The sequence below is a fragment of the Protopterus annectens genome, chromosome 4.part0 (genome assembly GCF_019279795.1).
Source record: "Protopterus annectens isolate FY-2018-M chromosome 4.part0, PAN1.0, whole genome shotgun sequence".
NCBI classification, from domain to species: domain Eukaryota; kingdom Metazoa; phylum Chordata; order Ceratodontiformes; family Protopteridae; genus Protopterus; species Protopterus annectens.
Genome location: NC_056733.1, coordinates 606,825,201 through 606,852,172, shown reverse-complemented (window position 1 = coordinate 606,852,172; position 26,972 = coordinate 606,825,201). Strand labels below are relative to the sequence as shown.

Genomic DNA, 26,972 nt, shown 5'->3' with positions numbered 1-26,972 from the left:
AACCCCCTACTTGCCAACATCCCTATTGGCAAGATCTCCTTTCTGCATGCCCACATTGGCTCATTTCTTAGAATATTTTCTGCTACTTTTTGAATACAATATTCTTTATGGTTGTTTTTCTCCATAATGATCTGCATCCAAAATCTTACTCTTTCCTTGTGTCTCACACTTCCTTCTTATGTGATCATCATTCCTTTCCACTTTGATTTATAGACTTCTGCTTGTGTTATGTATGTGAGCCTTTACTGTGTAGTTCTAAAACTTCCGTTCAAATCAGGTAATCCTAAACCACCTTGTTCTGTGGGGAAGTTCAGCTTATCTCGCATAACTCTTGCCTTCTCCTCCCAATTAAATTCATATACAGTAATTGTGTATCTAGTTCTTGCCACCTCACTTTTAGGATGGCTCTGACTGCGTTATGTATAGAACCGCTTTACACTATAATATGTAATTTACGTCATGGCATTTTTATAGTGATACTAATAAGAACAAAACTATTTTACCTAAAGTTTCTCTTACAGTCCCTTTAGTGTCCTTGTAAACAATAATGACATAAGGCAGGATTTGTGGTTTAAATTTCTCCCACCAGTTAAACGTCAACAAGCGTCCAGTCTTTTTCAGCCACTTCTTTTTACAGTCACAATTCACATGCCTAAACTAATCAAATTGGATTGATACTTGAGTTCTCACATTTAATCACTAATTTCACATTGTTGCTGGTGTTCTTCCTGATTATCTCTTATTCTAACACTTGTCAGTGGTAAAAGTCCAGGGTACTTCTTATTCCTTGGATAAGTTCCTCTCTCTTTTCTGTCATTCAGATATTTGCTTTAGAACAATAGAAAATGATTGAGTAGTAAAGTCTATCAGCTTTGCTATTTTCAGATGATTGGGAAGCAAGAGTCCTTTCAGCCTGCTGGCTCATTCCTTGTTAACTGAATTTTGTAAGATCCTCCTTAGTACGCATTGCATCCATACATATATTTGATCATCTGGGAAAATGTTCTGAAGACAGCTGGATAGATCAGCCCGAATCTTAAAACTGCATTTTGACATCCTGTTTTTGTTCTGCCTCTTGTACAGTAAATCTTTTTCTACAGCATTGTGGTGTCCCCAGTTTTTGATGCTTTTCCCTTCTGTCACAGTTTTATCAAGAACAACTCTTTCTGCTGGTATGATAGCATCTTTGTTAATATAAGTCTTTGCTGTTTACTCATGGCCCAAATTGAAGCATGCAATGTGCCTTCTCGATTAGCAAATTCTGCTGTGGAAGACTAGTCAGATAGCTTATTTGTGTACTGTCATAAAATCAATACAGAATGCTCCCTCCAGTTCTCTGATATAGCAAACATTCTCAAGTTTTCTCAGTGTGCTTTGTCTTTTAACACTACTGTTTTTTTTGAAACATCTCTTCTTGAGAAGTCTCATGTTCAGCCAGGTTTTCCTTCATTTTACTGTCTGTTTTCTGATGTTTTGTTAATGCATCTGAAAGCTACTTAAAGTTTCAATTTTTTCATTCATTTATCATTTGACCTTACATAGTTCTGTGGTATCTCACTTATTTTAAGCAGAGTACATTTGGTTCGTTCTTTCCTCTAAATTACTGGAAGCTATCTCCTTTATGAAAGCTAAAACTTGAACTGATATTTGCTTGCACACCTGCAAGGTTTTTCCCAGCCAAAGATTTTTCTTCCCTTTTTCTAGTTGTTTTTCACTTATTTTCTCCAAATGTTTTCCTTGATGACATCCGGACTGTGAAATTTACTATTTTTTAACCGACCTTTACTCAAACTTATGATTTTATTGACTTTTTCTTAAATGATTTCTTGGTTTTCACCATTGGAAAGATGCCATATTGAATCTAGCAGAAAACAGAAGAGTTCTAGAGGTATTTAAGCCCTTAAAATCTACAAAATGCACAAAATACATTCTAATGCACATAAGCCATCAATAAATCTCAGAGAAAAGGGAAAAGAGACTACATTTTAACAGAAAACGTATTTACTCTAGAGGCTAGTTGTCAGGTAGCATTGTTATATTTGTATGTCTGGGCAGCTGACAGTATATTTTATAATACATAACTAGGAGGAACACCTACTATGACTGGCTATAAAGGAAAGTTGTTGTTGCTGTATATTTGTTCAGTTGAGAACCATCGGCATTTGAGTTGGCAGAGAATAACTGTTTTAGCTGGCCATGTAAAAGTGTTTTCAAGTATCTGTTGATTATATTATATTATGTTACTGTTTGTCACCATGAGTGAGATGTTCTGATACTTCAGCTATATCCATAACCTAAAATGTAGGACCCAGACGTGTGCTGAACTAGCTGTGGATGATATCACACACACTGATCTGTAAAAATAGCTAACCTATTAGCCAATAGGTTTGGCACAATTTTGTCCCCTCCAAGCATTTCACAAAGCACTACCTCTACATCTCCAGTCATTAATGCTCTCTCCAAGGCCAAAAACACAGCCTCTATGGGACTGGATGGCATCACAGGCTGTGTTTTAAATGGTCTAAAACATGAGTTAGCAACTCCATTAGGTACTCTTTTGAACCACAGCCCGAGTACTTTTTATGTCCCTGCTGAATGGAAAACAGCAAACATAACACCCTGTCCATAAAGAGAGTACAGCAACAGACCCTCAGAACTATAGACCCATAAGCTTAAACAGACTTACCTGTAAGGCCATGGAAAGAATCATCAAGGACCTTATAAACAGGGATATAGATGATATCCAAACCCTTGATCCGACAAAGTTTGCTTTTGTCAAAGGCAAGTCATGCCTGTTAAACCTGGTGGACTTCTTTGAAAACATCACCAGAGTCATAGATGAAGGCATATCTGTGCATGCAGCCTACTTTGACTTAGCCAAGGCCTTTGACACAATCCCACATTTGGGCATCATTGACAAACTCTCCCAGTTGAATATCAGCACTTATATCATCAGGTGGGTTGCTAACTGGCTCACCGACAGATCATACTCATTCTACGTCACCCACCTCATTAGCAAAGACATTGCCTCAAGAATGAAACAGGTCATAACACCCCTGTACTCGACCTCATCAGGCCAATAATTGAGTACAGTGCTCCCTTTGGTTTGTATCTTACCAGGCACCTGCAGCAACTTGACAAACCTCAGGGATTCCTTACCAAGAAAATTCAAGTTCTCCAGCACATATCATACATTGACAGACTGAAGTCACTGTCACTATACTTAGTAGCATACAGACTACTTAGACGAGACTTGTGGCTGGCCTACAGAGCAATCTTGGACTTAAAGCTAATGGAAATGCTGCACATCCACAAGTCAAATAGGACAAGGGTCAACCACTCCAGGGACCTTCACCTGGCCTGTGACATAAATAGGACCTGCTGGAGGGACAGATATGTCTGTCAGTGGTTGCCACTCCTCTGGAATAAGCTACTAATTCACATCAAACAAAGCCCCTCTATGACCCTGTTTAATTGTAGCCTGGATGACTGGATGGAAACCATAAATTCCTGTCGGGGATTTCACCTATGACCCTCCTAGATATGGGCAGTCACTGCTAACTAATATCTTGGGTTTAGGCAAGATTCTGTATATTGAGTTTCTCTAGTATTATATTGGGTAGACTAGGATAAGCTTATAAAGACCTTTGGGTCAATAGCCCAGTAACCGCCTATGAACCTACAAGTTGTACAAGTGGGTGGGAGGTGCCTACTGTGGCTGGTCACCAGGCAGAACTCCTCTTCTTGTTTGAGTTGAAGAGGAGAATACTGGCATCTGAATAAGTGGAAAGTTTGAAAAATGAGGATTATGCAGTGGAAATTCTGTGTAGATACTTCAGGTGGTTGTCACAGTTTTTTAATGCAAGTTCTTGGCTTTTCATGATATAACTGCCATTGAAGTTGAATGTTTAAGCAATTTTGCAACAAAAAGTTATATTCTGTCTTGCTTTTTTATCAGCATGCTTTATTTTTTATATTTTCTTTTCTAGAACTTTCTTCTGCTATCCCTATGACAATTTCATCCACATTCTGAGGCACCAGAGAGAGGCAGCTGAGAGTCGATGACTGCAGCCATCATCTGGCAGAGTTCAGAAGGTTTGCATACTTTCAGACTCCTCCACCTCATGTCAGTTTGATGAACACAGTGCCACAGTGAGGCCTGCATACTGGCTTATGGGGCAGGTGTTCTACACAAAATGACATCCATTTAAAGCTGTATATGCTTCTTGATGCACCAGAATATCTGTCTTGGCCCGTGTATTATTGCTGTACTACATAACTCTCCTACCAGGTGGCAGAGTCATAGAGAAGGCCATGATACCCAGTCTTTATCTTAGGATAGAAGAAATGACATTTGCTTGCTCATTGCCATCCCTGAGCCAACTCCTCCAACACCTGATCTGACTGAACATGCATTGCTGGGATAGCTGTCAAGGCTTCATGACTTCATCACTCTGCATCACAGAGCAAACTGAAGTAATTTGCTTTTAATGGGAAGCCTATATAAGATATCCCATTAGCACACTGACACTTATATTCATTCCTTTGTAACCTCTGGTTCAGCCTTTAGAAGCTGCAATGCTTGAGCCGTGCACTGGTGTACTACCGCTAAATTAATGGGTCATTAAAAGGAATGATCCTTGAAAGACTGTGCAGTGGTCTGCTGACTAGGACATGAGATCTTGGTGTAGGAGGCAGAGAGGGAGCTAGATTTTGAACAGTAAATTAAAAGATGGTATACAGAAAGGTATTCTGAAGATAACTTTACTAGTTCATAGGTTCATTGGAGATTACTAGGCTACTGGCACAAGAGCCTTTACAAACCTAGCCAATAATACCCAGGATATGACAGTATTATATCTTAATTCCACAGATATGGGATGGGTAGTATCAGGATAGTGGATCTTTGGGTGTTTTACAGATGTGGAAAGAACTCCAGGAGTGAATTTACAGATTTCCATCCATTTACCCAAATTCTTTTTGAAGAAAGTGAGGGATGTTTTTTTTTTACAGAGATAGAAAGTTTATTCCATAGATGAGACAGCCTTTGGGATATGAATTTGTCTCTGCAGCAAGTTCGATTAAAGTCACAAATAAGGTTCAGGACTATGAACACGTACCCTTGTATAATTTGTCTTGCAGATATGTAACATTTTCATCAGGGCTGAATCACAAAATGCCTTGTAGGTCAGGCATAAATCCCCTTTCAATAAGCTATATGAAACTGAGTAAAGTGGGATAGGGCCTTTAGTCAGTCTGCAGAAGAAATGTGTCTTACGCTTTGTATTTTTTTTTTAGTGAGAAACCTCTGGTGCCACTCCAGTTGGTGTTAAGAGCCTGGTTAGGTACATGCAGAAGGGAGCAATGTATTCAATTATGGGCCTGAAGAAGGCCGAGTACAGTGGCACTATGACTTCCTTTGATCTTGATGCCATGCCTTTACTTGTAAGTTGAGCCACACAGAAAGATTCCCTCATTACTCTAGCTACCTGGTGGTCAAAGTTCAGGTTACTATCTATGTGTGTTCCTAGGTCAATCACCATTGAGTCTACTTTTAGGGGTGTGCTATCAATATTATAATTTGCAGGGATATCTTATTTACTGAAGGGTATGATTACATGTTTTTAAGAGTTTATTCTCAGACCATAGTTTTGGCACCAGTCATTTGTCATTTTTAGGCATGTTTGTAGGATGTCAACATCATCTGTGGATTCATTGATTCTCCCAGCTTACAGTCATCAGTGAACTTGGTGAGCCAGAGGCCCCCAACATTGGCCTTCACTTCAGAGAAATATATAGCAAAAAGGAAGGGTCCCAGCACTGAGCCCTGTGAGACACCACTAGTAACAGATTTTTTAACAGGAAGTGGATTTACCTAGCCACACAATATGTGTCCTGTCAGTGAGCCTGTTGGTTATCCATCTGACGAAGTAGGGCTTTATGCCTAACTCATGAAGTTTATATATGATGCCTATGTGGGGGATTGTGTTGAAAACTTTGGCCAGGTCTAGATAAGTAATGTGTACAGTTTTACCCACATCCACAGCCCTGGTGACTTTCTCAAAGAACTTCACCAGATTAAGCAGGCAAGACCTCCCTTTGACAAAGCCAAATTGGGTCTGGTCTAGTTTTTGGAGAGTTCTGATGTCGTCATTGATCAGATCCATTATAATTCTCTCTATAGCCTTGCAGATAAGACTGGTCAGGCATATGGGTCTGCAGTTCTCTGGGTCAGTTGATGAGCCCCCCTTGTGAAGAGAGATGACTGTTGCAGTCCTCCATTTTTCTGGGACAAAGCCCATCCGGAGGCTGTAGCTGAATTCTGATTTTGTCAATTTTCATTCATCATCAACCTATGGGTCTGAGTCTGGATCCGATCCTCGGATCTGACTCAACCATTACACCAGCTTGTGGTGTCTAACAAACTCTTAAGCTCCTCCCTACCCACAATACACCACCTCCAGTGTCTCTCAGATCTCATTTGCCACTGTAGAAACTGGTCACAGTTGTCTTCAGCCCTCGAGCTTCATAGTGAAGGATAACTGTTTTATTTATAAATTCCTTTCTTTCTTTAAATGTATGCATATATAATAGTATCTCCTTCCCTCCCTTATGCCAATTTGTTCAATTCCTTTTCTCAGAGTAGTTTTCAGTCATAACTTTTCCTCTATAAAGTCTTCTGTTTTTATGTGAGACAGAATTGCCCTTTTCTTTTTAAATTACTTTCAATCGCTCCTCAAAAATATGTGGTTTTGGCAAATCACTGGTATGATTTGTGGATTTAGATTAGTTAAAGAATAAGATTTGCATTTGAATTTCTCACCATACGGAGTCTCTACAGTTTGTTTGTCTTTTCGACTTTTCCCGGTTAGGGGTCGCCACAGTGGAACTCCAGTCCGCTAATGATTGGTAGTAGATTTTTTTATGGTGCTGAGTTGCAAGCCTGACACCCAACCTTCAGCGTAGGCACGCCCATTCACGCATGTCTTTCGAAGGCCACTCGACCGTGGGGAGGACATGCAGATTCCACACAGAAGGCACTCCAGCTGTGAATTGAACAGGAGAACCTCTTGCTGTGAGGCAACAATGCTACCGCTGTACCACCGCGGCTATACGGAGTTTCTACAGTAAGCTGCTCTTTTCTGTGGTGGACTCATCCTCCGCACTCACACACAAACAAGTTAAATCCTTTCTAATAATTTCCTGTTATTAAGCAACGTTACTGAGTTTGACCCCCCCCCCAAATCTTAACTGAGACCCTTCAAGAAGTCTAAATTGTTTACTATTTGATTAAGAAGAATTATTATTTTTTTACGAAGTCTGATCCAAGGTTTGTAAGGCATTTACAGCAGACAGAAACAAAGTTGTTTTTTTTCTTCTGCCACTGTCAGAACTTCTTAATGAGACGAGATATTAAAACAACATATCTATGGAGCAGTGAATTCAACATATATGGGCCTATAAAATGACTAAGATAGGTAACCCAATATCACTGTTGCTCTTACCTTTATGGTGATCAGTGTGCAGCATAGCAAAACCATAGGCTGATCGCACCAAAGTTGGGCAGACATTTGAATCTGATGTATGGTCACATGCAGAGGTGAGGGGCAGCACCAGAGACCTGTGCAATTCTAGACATCAGGAGATTGAAGTTATTTGACTGCAGGGGCATGGTGGTTAAGTTTGTTTCCTCACAGATAAAGTGGGTAACATTTGTTTATTAGCAAGAGTAGCTGCCATTTATAACTAGTTTGACTAATCTAGGGCAGGTTGGATGTTGGTTCCTTCGGTGTTTCTAAGACCTCATCTAGCACAGAGGTGTTGGTTTCTCTCAGGACTCAACTCCCGGTGAAAGAAGAAACAATCAACTCATACAGAAAACAGCATCTCTGATCCTATTCCTCTGATCTGGGCCTCTGTCTTACCCATAGTCCCTCTCAGATCTGACAAAGTTGGTCACCTATAGAATTTCCGCCTGGCTACAAATCTTCATTAGCTGCAACGTCTTTTGGGTCTGACTGTCTATAACTATTGCAGTGGATAACCTCCTTCAATCGGATTTTGGTGTGGACTCCTTTGGATCCAATTTCCCCTGCCATCAGATCCGGTTATTCCAACCATTCTCTTTCATCTTCCTCAGATCCCAGGGCTCAGATCTGATGTGTGTCTGACGCCCATGGATAGCTGGATGGTTCTCTGTTCAGCTTTTTCAGATCCCAGCTTAGTCGGTGTGGATCTGGTCTGCTGCAGCTCCTTTGTGGGACTAGGGATTGGACTGAACATATAAAGGAACTAGAGCGGGAAGTAGTGTATAAATATTTGAAAAATGATGAACAACTGGCAATTAAACATAAATACTTCAGAATACTAATACCGAGAATTGCCTTGACATTTAGAAATAAAGTCCAGGCTGTAAACCAATTTACTCTTCCTGGTTTAGCTTACAGTTATAGAAGAAGAAGAAGAAGAAAAAAAAACTTTTCCAACCCTGCCCTTTCACCAACAGACCTATTCTGTTAAGATGTCATTCTCATTCAGATCCTGGGCCTAGGATCTCATGGCTGGCTGATTGTCCCAGGAGAGCTGGACTGTTTTCGGATCCAGAGCTGTTGAGTGGTAACATTTTTCTTTGGATCTAAGGCTCCCTTCGAATCCGACAGTGCCACTGTTTGTTTTGTCATAGTCAGTTATAATCTAGAGGTGACCCTTTTACACAAACATGCCTTCATTTTGTCAGGCTTATTGCATTAAGATATTGAGACATATGGACACAGACCCCCAGAGTGTCTGGATTCTTATCTCACCCCATTGTTTTTTGAGCTAATCCTCAAGAGGGAAACAAAGGGAACTTTAGCTGAACCTCTGATTCCATGAATAAGGATGTCTTATTTAGTTTTAATCCTCATATCTTTAAGAAAGACCCATGATGGTGATGGTTTCTTATTGTTCTAGTGAGTCCATGGCCTTGAAGGAGTGTGTCCCTGTCTTCTTGCCTTGTCCCCCCTTTCATATAAGTAAGTTATGTACTTACCATAGCGTTCCATCTGTGTTGTCCATTTTCATTCATCCTGAACTTCCCACAGTTCAGTCTCCTTTATTTTCTAATGTATTTCTTCTGCAGGACCAAAAGAACTTCAAGGCACTGCTGTTCTTACGTTGACCTCCAAATATGGCATTCTCCTCTGTATTTTTATAATCGGTTCATGGAAGAATGAGATTCCCTTATCTGAGATTAACTATGCCATTTATATTTACTTCGTTGATAGTTATTTCTTTTTGGTTTTCCTGTCAAACTGCAAACAAGATCTGAGGGATGCTAGGGGTGGTGCGTTGTGGGTATGGAAGGAGTTCAAGAGTTTGTTAGAGACCACAAGCTGGTATAACAGCAGAGTCAAATCTAAGGGTCGGATCAGGACCCATAGGTTGAGGATGAATGAAAATGGACAACACAGATGGAACGTTATGGTAAGTATATACTTTTTTCTAGTGGACCATGATAGAGTCTGTTTTAAGCTATTTAAGAGGCATCCTGGAATGTTGTTGAATCCCATGGAGGCTGTGTTTTTGGTTTTAGCAAGCGCAGTAAGATCCTGTTTCCTCATAATGACCAGTAGTGGGTGGTTGTGGGTATTTCTTTGGGTGTGGTAAGACGTTATGGGGGAGCAGGTTTGCTATAATTTCAGGCTGTTTGTAAGTGTTGCCATTCCTGATTAACTTGCCACATTGCTGAGTGTTTCTCCTGAGGGTATGAACATAATTAAAAAAAAAAAAAGTCTTATGGTTATCTTTCACCTGAGAAGCTTATCTCTGTCTCATAGTTTTTCTTTGGCAGAGCTGACCAGCTCTCTGATTTGTATGTTTAGATTGGTGTCTTTTTGCTCTGTTTTTTCTGTTCTTTTTTGGCTTTGGAGAGGATTTTTTTTTCTTTTCTTGAATACCCTATTTATGCTAGGGGTTCCACTAGGGTGATTTATTTTTGCCAGTAACAGTAGGTTTGACTCAGACAGGTACTGCCTTATCTATGCAGTTATGAATGTGGTTGTACAGTGCTTTTGTGTACAGCTCAGAGGAGGCCTCTGTGTCATCCAGTTTCAGAGAGGCTTAGAAGTTCAATGAATTGTCACTTAGTTTGAGGTAATTGGCCTTAGCAAAGTTCTTAAAAGAGTTGGAGTTTGATGGAGGTTCTAGGTTAGCTTTAATACTAAAATAGATCATTTGTGGTCAGATCTTATCAGGGAGGAGTTAATGCATATTCATGAGTACTAGGTCTAGGATATTTGTACCTGTAGTTGGAGAACTAACTAGTTGCTCCAGGGTGTTTGTGTTGACGAAGTCCAAAAACCTCTGAGCAAATGAACTATGGGTTGTACATGCCTCACATTTTTATGGAGGGGTAGTTGAAGTCAAACTGAAAAAAAAAGGCCAGCACAAAAGTGTGGGATATTCAAACTTTTAATGTGGTAGCACCATCCAGGATAGTGTGCAAAGCACAATCCCCATCAGTTGAAGTCACCCATAAGTAAGGTGTTAGGCTGAATGTTAAGAGATTCAGGTAGGTTAAGGTAGGAGGTGTGATTTTACAGACTCATGTTGGGGATTCTCTAGCTAGCAAGGATGCGATAGGGGATTGCACCTATGGTTAGTTGGGCTTGGAGGAGCTGAAGTGACCCATGTTGTTAGACCAGTCTAGCACTGTACTTGTCCTTTATGAACAATGAGACACCTCCTCCCTTTGTTTTATCCTGAGCTGAGGGGGTTCAGAATGTATGAAAGGCATTGTAGGGTTTGCTAGTCAGGGTGATTTCTTTGGTTCTGAACTATGTTTCCATGTCTGCATTCTTCAGGGTGAGGAGTTCTTCCAAGGAATTCAGTTTTTTTATTTAAACTCCTAGAACTGAGCAGCAGTACCATTAGGTAGTTGTGGGTGACTTGTGTTATGTTGGTAGGTTTAACAACTTGGCATTGGCTAAAAAAGGCACCATGGGGATAAATTATGTTTTTGCCAGTATCCGGAAGCCAGGTGGCGACAAGTGCAAACCATTTCTGGCAAAGCATCATGGTTTGTCGATTATGTCTCCCCAGGCTGACAGATAATGGATTCTCTTGTTGTGACAACAGATACTGGATCCACTTGTTGTGACTGCTGGTCGAGCTCTGTAGCACAGGTGATGAAACTCTGACTGTTTACATAGATGATCTGAGTTCTTCTAGCAGCTCAGGCACTGGAAGAGCCAGGCAGCAGAGGATAGATGTGAGTGAAGTCTGCAGTTCACCCTTTTGGGGGGGGGGGGCTGTGTCTCTAATTGGTCACATTTTATCTGTACAGGTGGAGGCTTGCAAAATAGTAATGGCTGTAGGACTTCAGGACACAAATTGATGATCCAAGCCAATGAGTGTAACCTCATAGGTGTGTATGAGAAAATGAATATGCCAAGGGGAGGGATGCGGGTGCTCATGTCATCCGCCAGAGGGCAGAGAAATAGGGATCTAACCACAAAACACAAGATGACTGCCAGTATGATGGCTATCTGAGGTGAGAGGGCTGATGGTTGTAGGTGACGAGGGGGAAAAAATCATTTAAAAAGTTAGCTTTATTCTTGGTGATGTGTGAAGGGTTGTCTCTGCTGTTTTAGTTTGTTTTTCCTTTGAAATTCCAGGAAGATAGTTTACACAGCAGTAAAATTCCTCACCTGGGAATCACCTTCTTCTATCATATGATATAAAATGCTTTATTATGGCAACATGCTCTTGCATGTTTCTAGCAATTGCAAAAAACTCTCACTTTAACCAGTTTTTGTAGAACTGTTATTTTGACCTTTGTGAGAGTTGCCATTTGCAACTGCTGATGGCTGTGGGGTGTGCGGGATACAGCGTGGCTTAAACCCTGCAAGAATTTGTGGAAACAATCAACTGGGTATGGTGGCAGGTTCATGGAGGAGAATCCAAAATCAATGTAACTACTTTTGACCTCTGTACAAAAAAGGAGGGATGTGGTTCTGTTTACGTAATTGTAGACTTCATCTTTTGACTGAAGGTGAGATAACTAAAACACTAAATGAAATAAGAGGACCAGGAGACATTGAAGCAGTTAACAAAGAATGCAAAATTCCAAAACTGGCATTACTTTGCATATGTGTCACTAGCTGACAGCAGGTAATGAACATTGCTGTAAACCAAAGATTTCATGATTTGAGCTGTACCATGCCTCTTAGTAGTGATCTGCTGTAAACCTGGAACCTTTCCCTTGTTTTCTTAAAGGTTAAATCCTCCTAATGCAGAGCCTTTATTTTAGAGACCCAGAGTATTAATAGAATAAGGATTAATCACTGTATTATGTGATGCTGGTGATCAACAAGCTTGACTACCAAATACGTACTGTTTCTGATGAGCAGAATGGTATCGCTATTTAATGGTAATATGAACTCCCAATCAGTGAAGGACAAGAGCAAAAGAAATATACAACCTTTGTTTAATTATATGTATATATTGTGTAGTAAAAAGCTATGATGTCAAGCTATATTATGTACATACACATAGAGTTAGAATACAGACAACACAGATACTCAAGGATAACCAGCAGCATTAAAAATATTTTCATATAATACTAATATACTGTAATGTCAAGATTCATTACAATGTATTTAATAATCATTTATAGGTTCCTGGGAATAATTTGCTAGCAGATAAAAAGGAATATATTGATTATATGCAACTAAAATGCATTTGTAAACGTATCAGTTTTATTGCACAAATTTTTTTGCATCTGAAAATAATTTTACTGTCTGACTCATCCACATATTTTGGTTATTCTGTACCATTAATTTCTGTAGTAAATGTTATGTCTTGTCCATCAGTAACAAAAGATTGTTATATTTTAGGGTTGACTGGATGCTGCTTTATCAAGGTATGGTAGTATTAGCTGGCAATCAGGTATGGTGGACTTGGGAGGTCGAGGATGTCTTCATGAAAGTTAAAAAAGGAGAGAAACAAGCAATGAAGAACTATGCTAAAAAGATGCACCAGCAGATTGATGACTTGGTGACAAGAATCACACAGCCACTGGGCAAAAATGATCGTAAAAAGTACAATACTGTCCTTATTATTGATGTGCATGCCCGCGATATTGTAGACATATTTGTTAGAGACAGGTAAGTTTATGCATGTTTTAATTTGTTCTTAAATTAAAGCTACTAAAGTTCTGTGTCAGATCTAATCCCATCCTCTCCTTAATTTTCTTTTCTGTCAAGTGAGGTAAATGGCGTTGAAGCATATGAATCACTTCATGTCACATTCCTGAAGTCTAGTTGGCAGTGTTTTTGAGAGAAACAGCAGGGACTCCATAAGGACTGCAGATAATATGCAGTGTTTTCTTTTTTTATTTGAAAAATGACACCTGCACATGTAGAGGACTATGATTGGGACTCTGATCATAAACACATTACGAGTTCGAGAAGAAATTTGTTTGAGAAGTGACTTTCCTGAATCTATTTGTAGAATACATAATAAAAGTTAGAAGCAGAGACGTAGTTATAATTCTTTGCTTTCACTGGGAGAGTTTCAGTTGTCCCAATGTATTATTATCAGTTTTAAAAGTATGGCAGAGCAAAATGTCTAATATGTTTTAAAGGAGGTGATGTCTCTTAACATGTTATCTTAGGAGCCAGAGATGGAGCCAAAACTAATCAGAGATAATGGCCGTGAATGAAAAAGCACATTTTTAATGTGCGCGCTATTAGTTAAAATGGAGATATAATGATAACTCTTGCTTTAACAAATATCTTCTAAACAGGCAAAAGTCTTCAACTGTAATGTCCGGTGCAATTTGCTTATAGATTCTTAGGTAGCAACTAGGCATGCAGTTCATGATACCATTGAGGAGCTTAGCCAAAATTTCAAAGTCTCTCAGAGCCCAAACTAGATAAGTGACTTGCTCAGAGTTGCACAATGGGCAACTAGAGGTGGAAGGAATCAAACCCTAGACTTTTAGAAGCAGCTCATTAACAGCAAATGACTTTAATCCTCAATCATGCCAAACTAAATTATTTGTTTATTTATAATTTATTTATTTATTTATGTTTCATTGACTTGATTAGTCCAACTAATTATTCAGCCTATTTGCAGGGAATACCTGAGGTGGTATTCATACTGACTAGGGGAAAATGGCCAGTGAAAAATTATATACTGCCTTCTGTTGGTTTCTTGCTGTTACTTGCATTTACATGCATGCATACCACAATTCATTTAACTATTTATTGTAATCATCTAGTCTTATTACTGTATTGTACTGAGTACAATAAAAACACGAAGACAACCATTTCAGTTAATACACTTTACTGTCACATTCTCCTTTTAGATCTACAGGCATGCAATAGAGATGCTGTCAGCTCTCTATGGCAAATACCCAAAGCTTGTTTATACACACTCATATTTATACCAAAAGGTCTAATATTTTTCTCAAAGTCTGATGTATAACAGTTCTTTCTTTGTATAACAGTTTTCCTTTGTTCTTCTAATTTATGATTTGTCCTTGATTCAAGTTTGGTGGTCCAAGGAAACTCAGTTATCTGAAACATGGTGTTCCAGCACTGTCTGTTATCTTGCTTGATGTTACATCTCTTTACTTCGTTGATGTCCTTCCAGCTGCCATTTGTGCAGTTATTTTTACAGACTTTGTTTCTCAGTAACATACTCCTTTACATGGATGCCAAAATCTAACTAAGCTATATATGCTTGCCAGCACACTTACTATTTTTCTGCATTTTATACTATTTCCAAATTAACCCTTTATATTTCATACAATTCTTGCAGCTTTTTATTCAAGCTAATAATCATGCTAGCAACCGTTTGAAAAGACATTGTATACTAAATAGAACAGAGTACTAATATTCTTTCAGCCAGGACACTGGAAAAATGTTTGAGTCCGTGCCTTTTGCTTTTGGCATAAAGGCTTCTGGAAAGAAAGGCAACATGGAAGTGGAAAGAGGGAGTGAAATGGAGGAGGCATTGCCAGCAAGTGATACTATAAACAGGGTAAGGAGTCAGAAATATTATTTATTTTTTGTTCAAATATCTCTTTAATTCGTAATATCAATTTACGTATGGACACAATCCACATGCAAGGTACATTTCAATTTTCTGCTGATAGCTGCTGACTGATCCATTAACTTATCCCTTTAAACATGCCATCCAGTTTAATATCAGCAGTTGCATTATATCACCTTTTTTCATGTTTTACTTTATTGTAACTAACAAACCATTAAATACATTTCTCTTCAATGTTTCCAGGGGCCTGGAGAAGTAAATATTGTGGGAAGAAATATCCAGGGAATTGTTATGGCTAGGCTTGCATAGGCCCTAGGGCTGATAGCCTAGTACCAACCTATGAACCTATTATTCCTAATATTCATGTAGTTCTCATGCATGAGTGATTTTTTACTCTTAGTAAATCTTTACTTTATCTTGACAACTGTATACCATATTGTTCTAACTTTTACTTCTCTTCCAACTCACCCCATTGGACATTCCCTTCATGTCTCTGTCACTTTGTCTCGTTAGCTCTTATTCTCATTAATTCCATCTTCATTTAATCAACCTTCCAAAGTTTTCCAGTATTTGTCAAGTGCCTTTCCCTTTACCTCTCTTCCCTCTACATCCTGAAATTTCCCATTAATCTTTCTTTTACTTCCCCTCTTGACCTTTCATTTTTCTTCCATTTTGTAGTGATTGTCCTCTTTCCGGTTGTCATTATTAGTCCTACTATTTCCTTCTAATCTCTTGAAATGCTTTTCTCTTACCCAGGCAGGAATAGCATTTTTGTTAATGGCTTGAATCCTACCCCCATTTTCCTCAGAGTTTGTGTTATTTCATCCTGATACTCGCTCAGTTCTTCACGGTCCCAAAAGATATAACTCCAAGTCCCTCCTTCTCTTCCTCTTCTCCAGCAAGTTTCATCTACCCTTACAAACAAATTCCCCTACAAACATTTCAATTAGTCTTTTTGGTTAAAATAAAAGCATTTATATAGGCATTTCCATGAAAATATTCTACATTTTTTAGCCTTGGTTATATATCTCGATAGTTGTATAATTTCTGCTCATTCCTCATCCGATATATAGCCTCTTCTATCTATCTCTCCAATATTCTTTTCTGTTTACTTCCCAACACATTCTTTCCTTCTCTCACCCAGTTTTACCACTCCTTAATTTCCCCCACATTTCTTTTTACTTCTTTCCTTCAAACCTCTATTTCGTCTATCATTACTGCTATTGAACTTGGTCCCAGTATTTGACGCTTTCCTGTTTTCTTTCCCATCTCCATGTTATTGTTTGCCACCTTATCTCTTTCTTGGTTCTACCAACAAGTACTAATCTTATTCTTCAATTATCACTTCTTCCATCATATTTTTCTTCTTGCATTCCATTTAGCCACTGCATTAGCAGTTTTCTAAAATTATTAATTTATTTTTATTTATTTATTTATGGACATTTGTTGACCAGGAAAATCCACCGAGTCAGAGACCCATTTTCAGTGGAGGCCAGGTGGCAAAAGCCCCACATACAATTATAAAAAAGCTCTACATGTACATTTAAATACAGAGACAATTTGTGTATATAAAGAAGTTAAAACTAATAACAATGACAAAAGTAATACCTGACAGATTGATAAAGATTAATTCTACAAAGGTAAAAGTTCATGGTGTACAATCAAATGCAATGTCAGGATTGTCAGTCTGATTTACATTTGGTTACAAAGAGGTAGAAGATGAGAGGTAGAGTTAGACAATAAGCATATGTATTGACACAAAGCCAAATAGACTGCGTGTACTGAGACTGTTTGCTGTGTAGGCTAAAATGTATACACCAAGGGAACACATAGACTTAGTAGTGTAGTGATAGAAATAGCAGTATAGAGTGGAGCTATATACTGTAAGTTTGCATTTGCTGCAAAATGGAAGTAGTGGTGGAGTTTGGGATAGTGGATTTACATAGAATTATGGTGGTTTTGGATTGTTTAGGTAGGTATAGATACAATTGTTAAGGTAGTGAGATTTTAGTGTAGCTTTGAAGGTCTTTATGGAGTCTAGTTGAATGATGAAGGAAGGTAGATTATTTCAGAGCTTTGTGATCTTTTTGGAATATAGTCTTTGACCAGCTCTCTTGTTGGGTTTAGACATACTTGAAAGGTGCTTGTGTGTGGAACGTACAATGTTAAGTTGTCTATCTCGCCTTCTTTCTTGCTGGTTGGGTTCGGAGCCGATCCTCGGCTCCGACTTGGCCATCTTCAAAAGCTCGAGAGCTGCTTACTGGCTCGAGGTCCCCCTATATCCCATGATGCCTGGCACTAGATACCCAGATCTCGTTTGCTGCTTCTGCTGCGAGGTTGTTCTACTGGCTCAGGTCGTATAAAACTTTATTATTATTGTATTTTTCTTGTCAAAACTGCTAGTTTTAGTGTAGATTTAGTCATTAGATTAGACTATTGTATTGTAGCTGCTTTTCTTTAGATTCTGATTACTTCTCCCAAGAAACTCGTTTAAGTTAGAGAGTTTCCCTTCCCCCCCTTCTCTCCCTTTCCTTACCTCAGAAAGGTTTTCCATTTATGTTAGAGGGTAACCTTTTTCTCTCTATCTCCTCTATATAAAAAAAAATCCTTTATTATCACTGTTAGTGTTTAGTGATAGTTAAATATAGTTTTTGTTTGTAGTGGTACTTGCAGTTTGGTTGTGGTAACTGTAGTGTGTAATTCTTAGTGGCTAGTTACTTTAACCTTTCTGTCTGTGTTTCTTGTCCTTGGTTTTCCTCTAGGATGTCCAAGGATCCTAAACCGTCCAGATTCAAGAAGTGTGACTCATGCTGTCAGAAGATGTCTCTGACAGATGGTCACGCTTCTTGTGTTTATTGTCTCTGCGCCGTGCACCTGCAGGACTCTTGCTCAATTTGCCATGCTTTCAGTCCAAGAGTCCTGCAGGAGCGCAAAAACAAATTGATCCTGAGGGGTTTGCTTAAACCCCAAGATTCACTGGCGAAGGCTCAGCCCGTGAAATCTTCCAGGCCACCTAAACCTTCGGCTCCCAGTTCGGAGCCATCGTTGGGTGAAGCCATACAATCCATCTCGGCTCCAGCTGGAACTGATGTTCCTCCCTCCCAGTCAGCTCCGACACGTTCTTTGGAGCCATCTGAGAGTTGGAAAAGATCCAGGTCTCCTTCTCTAGAGTCGATACGTTCGGCTCTGAAGTCGCCTCTGCTCCAATCGGAGCGTAGTCATTGCTCATCCCACTCTTCTTGGTCCTCTAGACTTTCGGACTATGACTTGGAAAGAGTGGTCAGTAGGCTGTTAAAATCGCAGGCCCTAGCCAAAATGTTGTCCAGCCCCCCTCATCAGGTGTCGGCTCCATCCACAGCTGTAGATATTCCTCCTCCGACTCATCCTATGAGCTCGGAGCCGGAGTTCATTGGGGTTCGAGTCGTGGAGCCGTCGGCTCCGATACCCTCTCCTTCGGTTCCGTAGTCGGCTCCGATCCCTTCCATAGTACTTTCCCTGAAGGGATCTGGGCGCCGAGACTCCCCTCATCGGCTCTGAGGGGGTGAGTGGCATCGGACCCTTGTCCGACTCCGCTCTCCCCCTCGGGGCTTCAGCTCAGGTGAGCTCGACTCCCACATCTGCCTCGGAGCCATCCCCCTCAGTGCGGGGAGGGGTTCTGGTTTCTTCAGAACCGGAGCCCTCTCTGCATCCAGACAGGGACGCCTTCGAGGTGATGAGTGTACTGGCCCCCGAGTCAGTCCCACGATCGACCTCATCGGCTCCTCCCCCTTCAGCCTCTGCCCCTCTTCCAGACCCCAAGCGTGAAGATCCAGCGCTCCAGGACACCCCATTGAATGTATCCTCCTCTTCCAGGGCCTCCCCTGATCATTCAGAGGAGTCACCTTGCAAGAGGAAATGCAAGAGGAAGCATGTTGATTCCCCCGAGTCTGTCACATCGGACACCGACTTAGAGGAGTCGGAAGGGTCCTCAAGATCCCCCTCTGAAGATGTCTCCTTTTCAGACATCCTTGAGATGCTTAGGCAGAGGGGGAACTGGACTGCCCTAAGCCTTTCCGAGGATGAGTTTGTATTCCTGGACGCGTTTGGATCCCGACCTTCCACCTCCTGGGTGTCTCCGCCTTTCGACCCACTGATGTCTGTGGTGGCTCGGAAGGCATGGACATCTCCAGACACAGTGGAACTGACCCCTAGAAGACCGGCCAAATTCATTACTGCACTGCAGGACAAACAGTTCTTGACCAAAGGTGTCCCCGTTGATGCCATGGTGGTAGCGGCGGCCACAAAGAAGGAGTTGGCTGAAATTTCTTCATCTGTCCATCCCCCTAACAAGGAGTCCAGGACAATGGACAGATATGGGAAGCGGATGTTCACTTCAGCGACCTTTTCCATGCAGTCCCTGAATTACCTGTGCCACTTTACCCGTCTTCAGAGGGATCTCCTAAAAGAGCTTGGAGATACCCTCCAAGATCCATCAGCTGAGGGGGCCCAGGCTAAGGCAACCTCCCACCTGGGGACTCTTAATTCAGTGGTAAACTCCTCCATGAGGCTCATTTCGTATGCAGCTGATGGTGCAAGTAGAGCCGCAGGCACAGGCGTGGCCCTAAGGAGGCACGCTTGGATGCGGCTATGTAACTTTGCGGAACCTTTCAGAGCATCTTTCACCAACACCCCTTTTGATGGTTCCTCTCTCTTTGGATCACAGGTGAAAGATACCCTTACCAGGTGTGAGCAGGAAGGCAAGACTCTCTCTGCCGTAGGAGTCCGTTTTTCCACTCCTTCCAGACCATATCCTAAGGGTCAGAAGAGTGGAAAGATGTGGTTCCGGAAATCTCAAGGAGCCTTGCCTGACACACGTTGTGAGTTCCCATCCAGGGGCAGAGGAGGGAACAATAACAGACACTGCCCTCATAGCAGAGGGGGTCCGCAAAATCAGGGCAGCAGAGAATCTTTCTCTGAGAAGCCCTTCCAGCATCCCTGAAGGGTTGCCCGGCTGCCCACCTCTGGAGGCAGTCGGGGGAAGATTATCGCTGTACCCAAGAGCCTGGCAAGACATAACACAAGACAAATGGGTACAGTCAGTCATATCTGGAGGCTACAGAATTCCCTTCCTTCGCACCCCCTTAAGGTCAAACAAGTCCCTTCCAGAAGTTCCACCCAATCTAAGGGACCAAGCAGTGCAAGAAGTCTCAAAACTGCTAAGAAAAAGGGCCATCCAGCAAGTCCCAGCAGACCAACAAGGGTCCAGAATTTACTCAAGGTTCTTTTTGGTACCAGAAAAGACAGGGGACTGGAGACCCATTCTGGATCTCAGCAGACTGAACAGGTCTGTACAAAGAACGAAGTTCCGGATGGTCACAATAGAGTCCATTTTGCCCTTCCTGGGTCAGGACAATTGGATGTGCTCTACAGATCTTCAGAATGCGTACTACCACATCAAAATGGACAGACGCTCCAGAAGATTCCTTCGCTTCCGGCTGGGAGCCAGCCATTATCAGTTCAGAGCTCTGCCCTTAGATCTCACCACAGCCCCCAGGGTGTTTACCAAATGTATGGCAGTAGTTACCGCTCACCTGAGATGGCAAGGATTCCAGGTGTTTCCGTATCTCGACGACTGGCTCCTCACTGCTACCACCAGACATCACCTTCTGCGAGCCAGAGACTGCACTATCGACACTTGTTCCAGGCTAGGTATCACAATAAATTTCGAAAAGTCTGCATTGTCGCCCTGTCAATCTACCACCTTTATAGGTGCAAATTTAAATACCAAAGACATGTTAGCGAGCCTCCCACCAGACAAGGTGTTAGTGTTTTGTCAGCATGTAAAGATTTTATTAGCATGCAAAAGAATTCAAGCCAGGTTTGTCCTTCAAACTCTGGGTCTCATGGCAGCAGTGATCGTACTTGTCCATCTAGCTCATTTTCACATGAGGATTCTCCAGTGGCTTCTTTTCACCCAATGGTTCTTCCAGCAGCTTCCCATGTCTTACATGATTATGATCACAAAAGCATGCAAGAAGCACCTTGCGTGGTGGATGGTCTCCACATCAGTGCTCCACGGCAAACCATTTGTTCTCCCCCCTCCAGTTGCTACTGTGACCATGGACTCCTCCCTGATCGGGTGGGGGGGTGGGGCATTTTCAGGGCGGAAGAGTCCAAGGCACCCGGCAACCTCACGAGTACCATCTGCCATAAATGTCTTGGAGTTGAGGGCCGTGCTCTTAGTGTTGCAGACTCTTCAGGACTCTCTTCCTACCGGGACCATTGCAATTCAAACGGACAATATGTCTGTAGTGTGGTACATCAAGAATTAGGGCGGAACCAGGTCGTACCCCCTATGTCAAGAGGCACTTAGACTCTGGCAGTGGGCGATCTCTTCCCAACGGTTTCTGATTGCAATGCACATCCCTGGGAGGTCCAACGTCATAGCAGACAGACTGAGCAGAGCAATTCTCATGCCTAACGAGTGGTCTCTGAACCAGGTAGTTGCGGACCAAATCTTCCGCAAATGGGGCCAACCTTGCTGTGACCTTTTTGCAACTCCCTTCAACAGCAAGTGCAGCAATTTCTTCTCTCTCCTTCCACTTCCCGGGCACTCCCCCAGAGACACTCTAGTCCACGATTGGCCTCAGGGACTTCTTTATGTATTCCCTCCTTTTCCCCTAATCCCGAAGCTAATTCAGAAAGCTACCGTATTGGGTTGCAAAGTGATCCTCATTGCTCCTTTCTGGCCTCGACAAATATGGTTCCTGTTCCTGCATCGCTATCTTCTCGAGCAGCTTTGGACCCTGGACCTAGTTCCAGACCTCCTGATTCATCAATCGGGCGGTCTGCACCAATCCCTATGCTCTCTCCAGCTCACGGCTTGGTTGCTCCACTTCCAACTTTAGCCAAGCTTCCAGATATCTCCCCCTCTGTGCGCAAAATCATTTTGTCATCACACAAGTCTACGACTGGAAAAACTTACGCTAGTAAGTGGAAAAGTTTTTCTTCCTGGGTAGAAGCTAAAAGTATAGACCCCTTTTCAGCCCCTGTACACTACATTTTGGAATTTCTTGTGGAACTTTTCCATGCTGGGTCCGCTTCCGCTGCAATTAGAGTTCAGTTAGCTGCAATTTCAGATTTTCACATAGGCCTGTCGGAAAACAATATCATGTCTCATAAGCTGTGTAAAGCCTTTCTCAAAGGAACCACTCTGCTCAGGCCCCCAGTGAGAGATCCTCCACCACCGTGGGATCTAAATTTGATTTTAGCTTCTCTAATTTTGCCCCCTTTTGAACCTGCAGCTTCTTGTTCATTGAAGTTCTTATCTTGGAAAACCCTTTTTCTGGTAGCTATTACTTCAGCCAGAAGAGTTTCAGAACTACAAGCTCTTTCTATCCGTCCCCCATACCTCGTGTTTCACAATGACAGGGTTGCTCTTAGGACTAATCCATCCTTCCTTCCTAAGGTCTCTTCAGAGAGTAACTTGAATCAGTCCATAGACCTTCCTGTGTTTTTCCCTAACCACTCCAACAGGGCGGAATATAAGTTGCATCAGTTAGATGTTCACAGGCAGCTACGCTTTTATTTACATAGAACTAAGGACATTAGAAAATCAGATCAACTTTTTCTGTCTTATGCAGTAGGTAAACAAGGTCTTCCGGTCTCAAAGGTAAAATCCAGGTGATTGACTTCTGTCATCACATTCATATATAAACTGAGGAGTAAAGAATCGCCAGTTAAACCAAAAGGTCACTCCACCAGAGCTTTAGCTACTTCGGTGGCCTTTCAGGCTAGGTTGCCCGTGGAATCTATTTGTGCTGCGGCTACATGGGCCAACCCACATACCTTCATTTTGCATTACAAGTTGGATTCGGTTTCCAGGAGCAGAGCTGATTTTGGTTCCACTGTTCTGAATAGTCTTTTCCGATGAGCCAGCCAGGATTTTAGGTGCTAGGGACGCTATCCCAACCAGCAAGAATGAAGGCGAGATAGACAACTTAACATAAAGAAGTTATGTACCTACCATAACGTTCCATGTTAGTTGTCTTCTTCTCGTCTTATTTCTTGCATCCCACCCTCCATCCCCCTATCCTAGTGGACCGAGAAGAGTTCTTCTTGATTTTTCGCTGGCTGAGTCTTCTCTGGCTATTCCTTTCTGACTAGTAGTCTCTCCAGTAGCATTTATGCATTCTAGGATAGGATTCCTTTATTATTTTGTCTGCAGTTAGACTTACCAAATGAGATCTGGGTATCTAGCACCAGGCATCATGGGATACAGGGGGGCCTCGAGCCAGTAAGCAGCTCTCGAGCTTTTGAAGATGGCCGCCTCGGCTCCGAACCCAACCAGCAAGAAAGAAGGCAAGAAGAAGACAACTAACATGGAACGTTATGGTAGGTACATAACTTCTTTTTACGTGTTGGCATATAAGTTTGTAAAATAGGACGGCGTGCAGGGCAGTTATTCAGTTTGTAAATGAGTTTATGAGCAAGGGTAAGTTGTGTCTAGTGTAAGTAGTGAGGAAATTCAAGCCAGTTTAATTCAGAGATGGCTTGACAATAATGTGATCAGCTAGTCATTTCTCAGGCAAACTGCTATTTTGTAGTAGCAAGACTGTAGTTTATTGCTCAGTGATGTATGGAGGTTGGTAAAAATGGGACTTCCATAGAGGAGGGAAGGAATAAGCAGGGTGTTGGTGAGTTTTATTTTAGTAGGTTTGTCCAAGTAAAGTTTGGGATGATAGAGTTTACCTAGTTTAAAGTGTTTTTTTTTATTGTATTCAAAATATGGTGTTCAGAGGCGAGTTTGTCATCAGTTGTTACTCCTAGTAGTTTTGCTGTTTTGACTTGTTCGATTATTGTGTTGTTTTGTGAAGAAATTTTGAAGTCAGAACACAGGACTTTTGATGTAAATAAAAGGAGCTTAGATTTTTGGGGTTCAGTAATAATTGGGCACTAGTTAGCCATGCTTCTATGGATGTGAAGGTGGTTTGTGTAATCTTTTGTAAGTTGGATAAGTTGCTGGCGATAGAGATTATGGTGGAGTCATCAGCATACTGGACAAGGATACTTCATTGGGATGCTTTATAGAGATTGTTTATCAATATATTAAAGAGAAGTGGACCTAAAATTGAACCTTGGGGAACTCCTATATTGTTTTCCTTAACATCTGGTGCTCCTAACCCTAACTATATACTTTGTCTCTATTAGTCTGTCCTAGGCCATTTTAGGTTTTCTCCCCTCCCATACAAAGTCCATTCTTTTCTGCTTTATCTGTTTCAGAAGCTTATTGCTTGATAGTTCCAGAATGTTTGACCTGGGTGAATAAACTGCAAGATTGTACACATCTTCAGTACTTGCATTCTCTGATCAGTATTTAAATTTATTGTTTTAAATTTTCCTTTTTGCCCTTTCACCTTCTGATATTCTTTTCCTATATGTTTTTAATGTCTCCTTGACTGTTTCCCTCGATGTTATTCCTAGGTTCTGCTAGCATTCTTTCTACTTCTTCCTCCTGTTCTTCCTCTACATTTCTATTCACCTTCAAAACCTTGATTTTTCTTGATTTATTTTATATCTGATGATCTTTCCTCAAATGTCTGCACAAAGTCCCACGACTTCTCTGTATCTGTTCTATGGTTTGTTAATGTAATTAATACACCATCATCATCAACCCCCTTTTCCAACTTTCTGCATAGGGTCAGGGTGTTGTGTCAATAGTTGCCATTCACTCTCTTGATTCAATGTCTGCTACTTTCTTCAACATTCATAACTGATAGGGGGCACACTGGCCAACAGGGGCACATACACCCCTTCCACTGTTAGCATGGGTGCCTGGCATAGGTTGGAGTAGGCCTGGTCCTCAACTCACACATCACCTGCAAATACTCATGCCCATTTTTGGTAATATTAGTCAACACGACTAACCCATTTACACCATCTGATATCAGTATTCCATATTATTTAAGACCAAGGTTCTATATATAATGCTAATAGAAGCTTAGAGAGTGGACATCCTTATCTCATGTCCCTTTCTGTTGTAACTCTACCTGATAACCTAGCTGTTTATTTATTTATTGACATTTGTTAACCGGTTAGTCTGTCTGAGCAGAAGCCCATTTTCAGCGGAGACCCAAGGAGAAAAGCTCCAGAATTACACCAAAGTATGTACAATTTAAAAAAGCAGTATCAAATACAATAGATATAAGAAGTTCAAAATATCAGTAGTTCAAGTTACAAAAATCAATTATACAGAAAAAGAAAATTAACAATGAGAAGAAAAAGAGAGTAACAAGTTTGCAGTACATTTCTGTTTAAGCAGGGTAGCAAGTATGCAGCAAGTTGGAAGGGGCAAGAGTTTTAAAGAGTATAGCTTGAATGAAAGACAAAAGAGGGGAGACGTGAATCCTGAGGAGGGCCAACCTTTGCTCGACACCCTGATTAAGTGAGGAAGGCTAGCCAAGTGGGTAGCTAGAAAGGAGACAGCATTATAATTATGTTGGGGCATTACAATAGCAGAGCCAGGATGAATGGAAGCTGTCTTTTAAGGCAGATTTAAAGGAGATGGAGTTTGTGATATTTCTGACATTTAGTGGTAACTTATTCCAGGGTGAGGCTACAGAATGACTGTAGAGTAACTTACCAATATTAGTATCGCATTTACTGACTTGTAACTGGTGCTGTAGAGAGCTACAAAGTGCACGGTTTAGGATATATGGCTGGACGAGAGGGAGGGACAGGATGATGGCATGTGTAAGACTGAATGAGCTTGGAGCCGTTGTGGGTGTAGAAGTTGGTGTTGGAACTCAAGCTAGTGCAGGTTTTTTAGGGCTATACAGTGATGAGTATGATAATGTAAGTTGGCAGCAAGCCTTGCAACTTTGTTGTATGCATGTTTTAATTTAGTCATGAGATTAAATTGGAGGGATGTGAGTAAGGGGGCAGAGTAGAGTAGCATTGGTAGTAGGAGGGCTTGTGCTTGGGAGAGTCTGGAGGCATTGGTGAGGAATTTTTTGTGTCTGTATGTTGTGTTGTGTCCTTTGGCTTTTCCCGGTTAGGGGTCGCCACAGCGGAACTCCGGTCAGCTAATGATTGGCAGTTGATTTTTATGTGCCGAGTTGCCAGCCCTGACGCACAACCTTCAATGAAGGTATGCCCATTCACGCATGTCTCCACGCAGAAGACGCTCTAGCTGAGAATCGAACCGGACAGCGTCTTACTGTGAGGTGACAACGCTACCGCAGCACCACCACGGAGGCCTAATTTTTGGTGTGTTTTTTTATGCACAAACCTTAGGTGATCATCAGTTATGACACCTAGGAGTTTAGTGTGTGATTCAGTAGCTATAATTGTATTCTTTAGGGAAGAAACTGAGAAGGTGTCTTTGTGATATTGCATGTTTTTGGAAGGAATAGAAGAAGTTTTGTTTACTTGGGGATTAGCATAAGTTGCTTGGAGTTAAACCAGTTTTCATTAGAGAGAAGAGACTTTTGGGTAAGGGTATGAACATGAGTGATATCTTCAGAGCAAGAGATGATAGTGGAATCTTCAGCATATTGAATAACAGTTGAGAGTGGGCAAGCAGAGTGAAGGGGTCCAAGGATGGAGCCTTGGAATACCCCTTTGTGAACAGGTAGAAAGGAGGAGAGGTTAGAGTGCCATTTCACAGCTTGGAATCTGGTATCAAGGTAGCTAGAGAGCCAGGAAAGAATAGAGTTAGAGAGGTTGAGAGATGCTAGCGTAGCTAGGAGTAAAGTATGAGAGTCAGTGTTGAAGGCTTTGGATCAATCAAGAAGTAAGCAGGAGACAATCATGTTATTATCAAGAGATGTGGCTGTTGTGTTAGCAAAGGATGTTAGAGCAGTAGAATTGCTGTGTTTCGGGCAAAAGCCATGTCCTGTGAGGGTTAGAAGGTTTTCTTTAACTAGGTAATCAAGGAGTTGTTGGTGAAT

At 41.4% G+C, this 26,972-nt stretch overlaps 1 protein-coding gene across 1 annotated transcript in view; it reads left to right on the top strand.

The window, feature by feature from the left end:
- DNAH10 (dynein axonemal heavy chain 10) overlaps positions 1-26,972 on the top strand; it is a 5,879,077-nt gene that overhangs the window by 2,747,934 nt on the left and 3,104,171 nt on the right. The window contains exon 32 of the mRNA XM_044069759.1: positions 12,879-13,148. Coding sequence (XP_043925694.1) covers positions 12,879-13,148 — 270 coding nt within the window. The remainder of the gene's footprint in view (positions 1-12,878; positions 13,149-26,972) is intronic.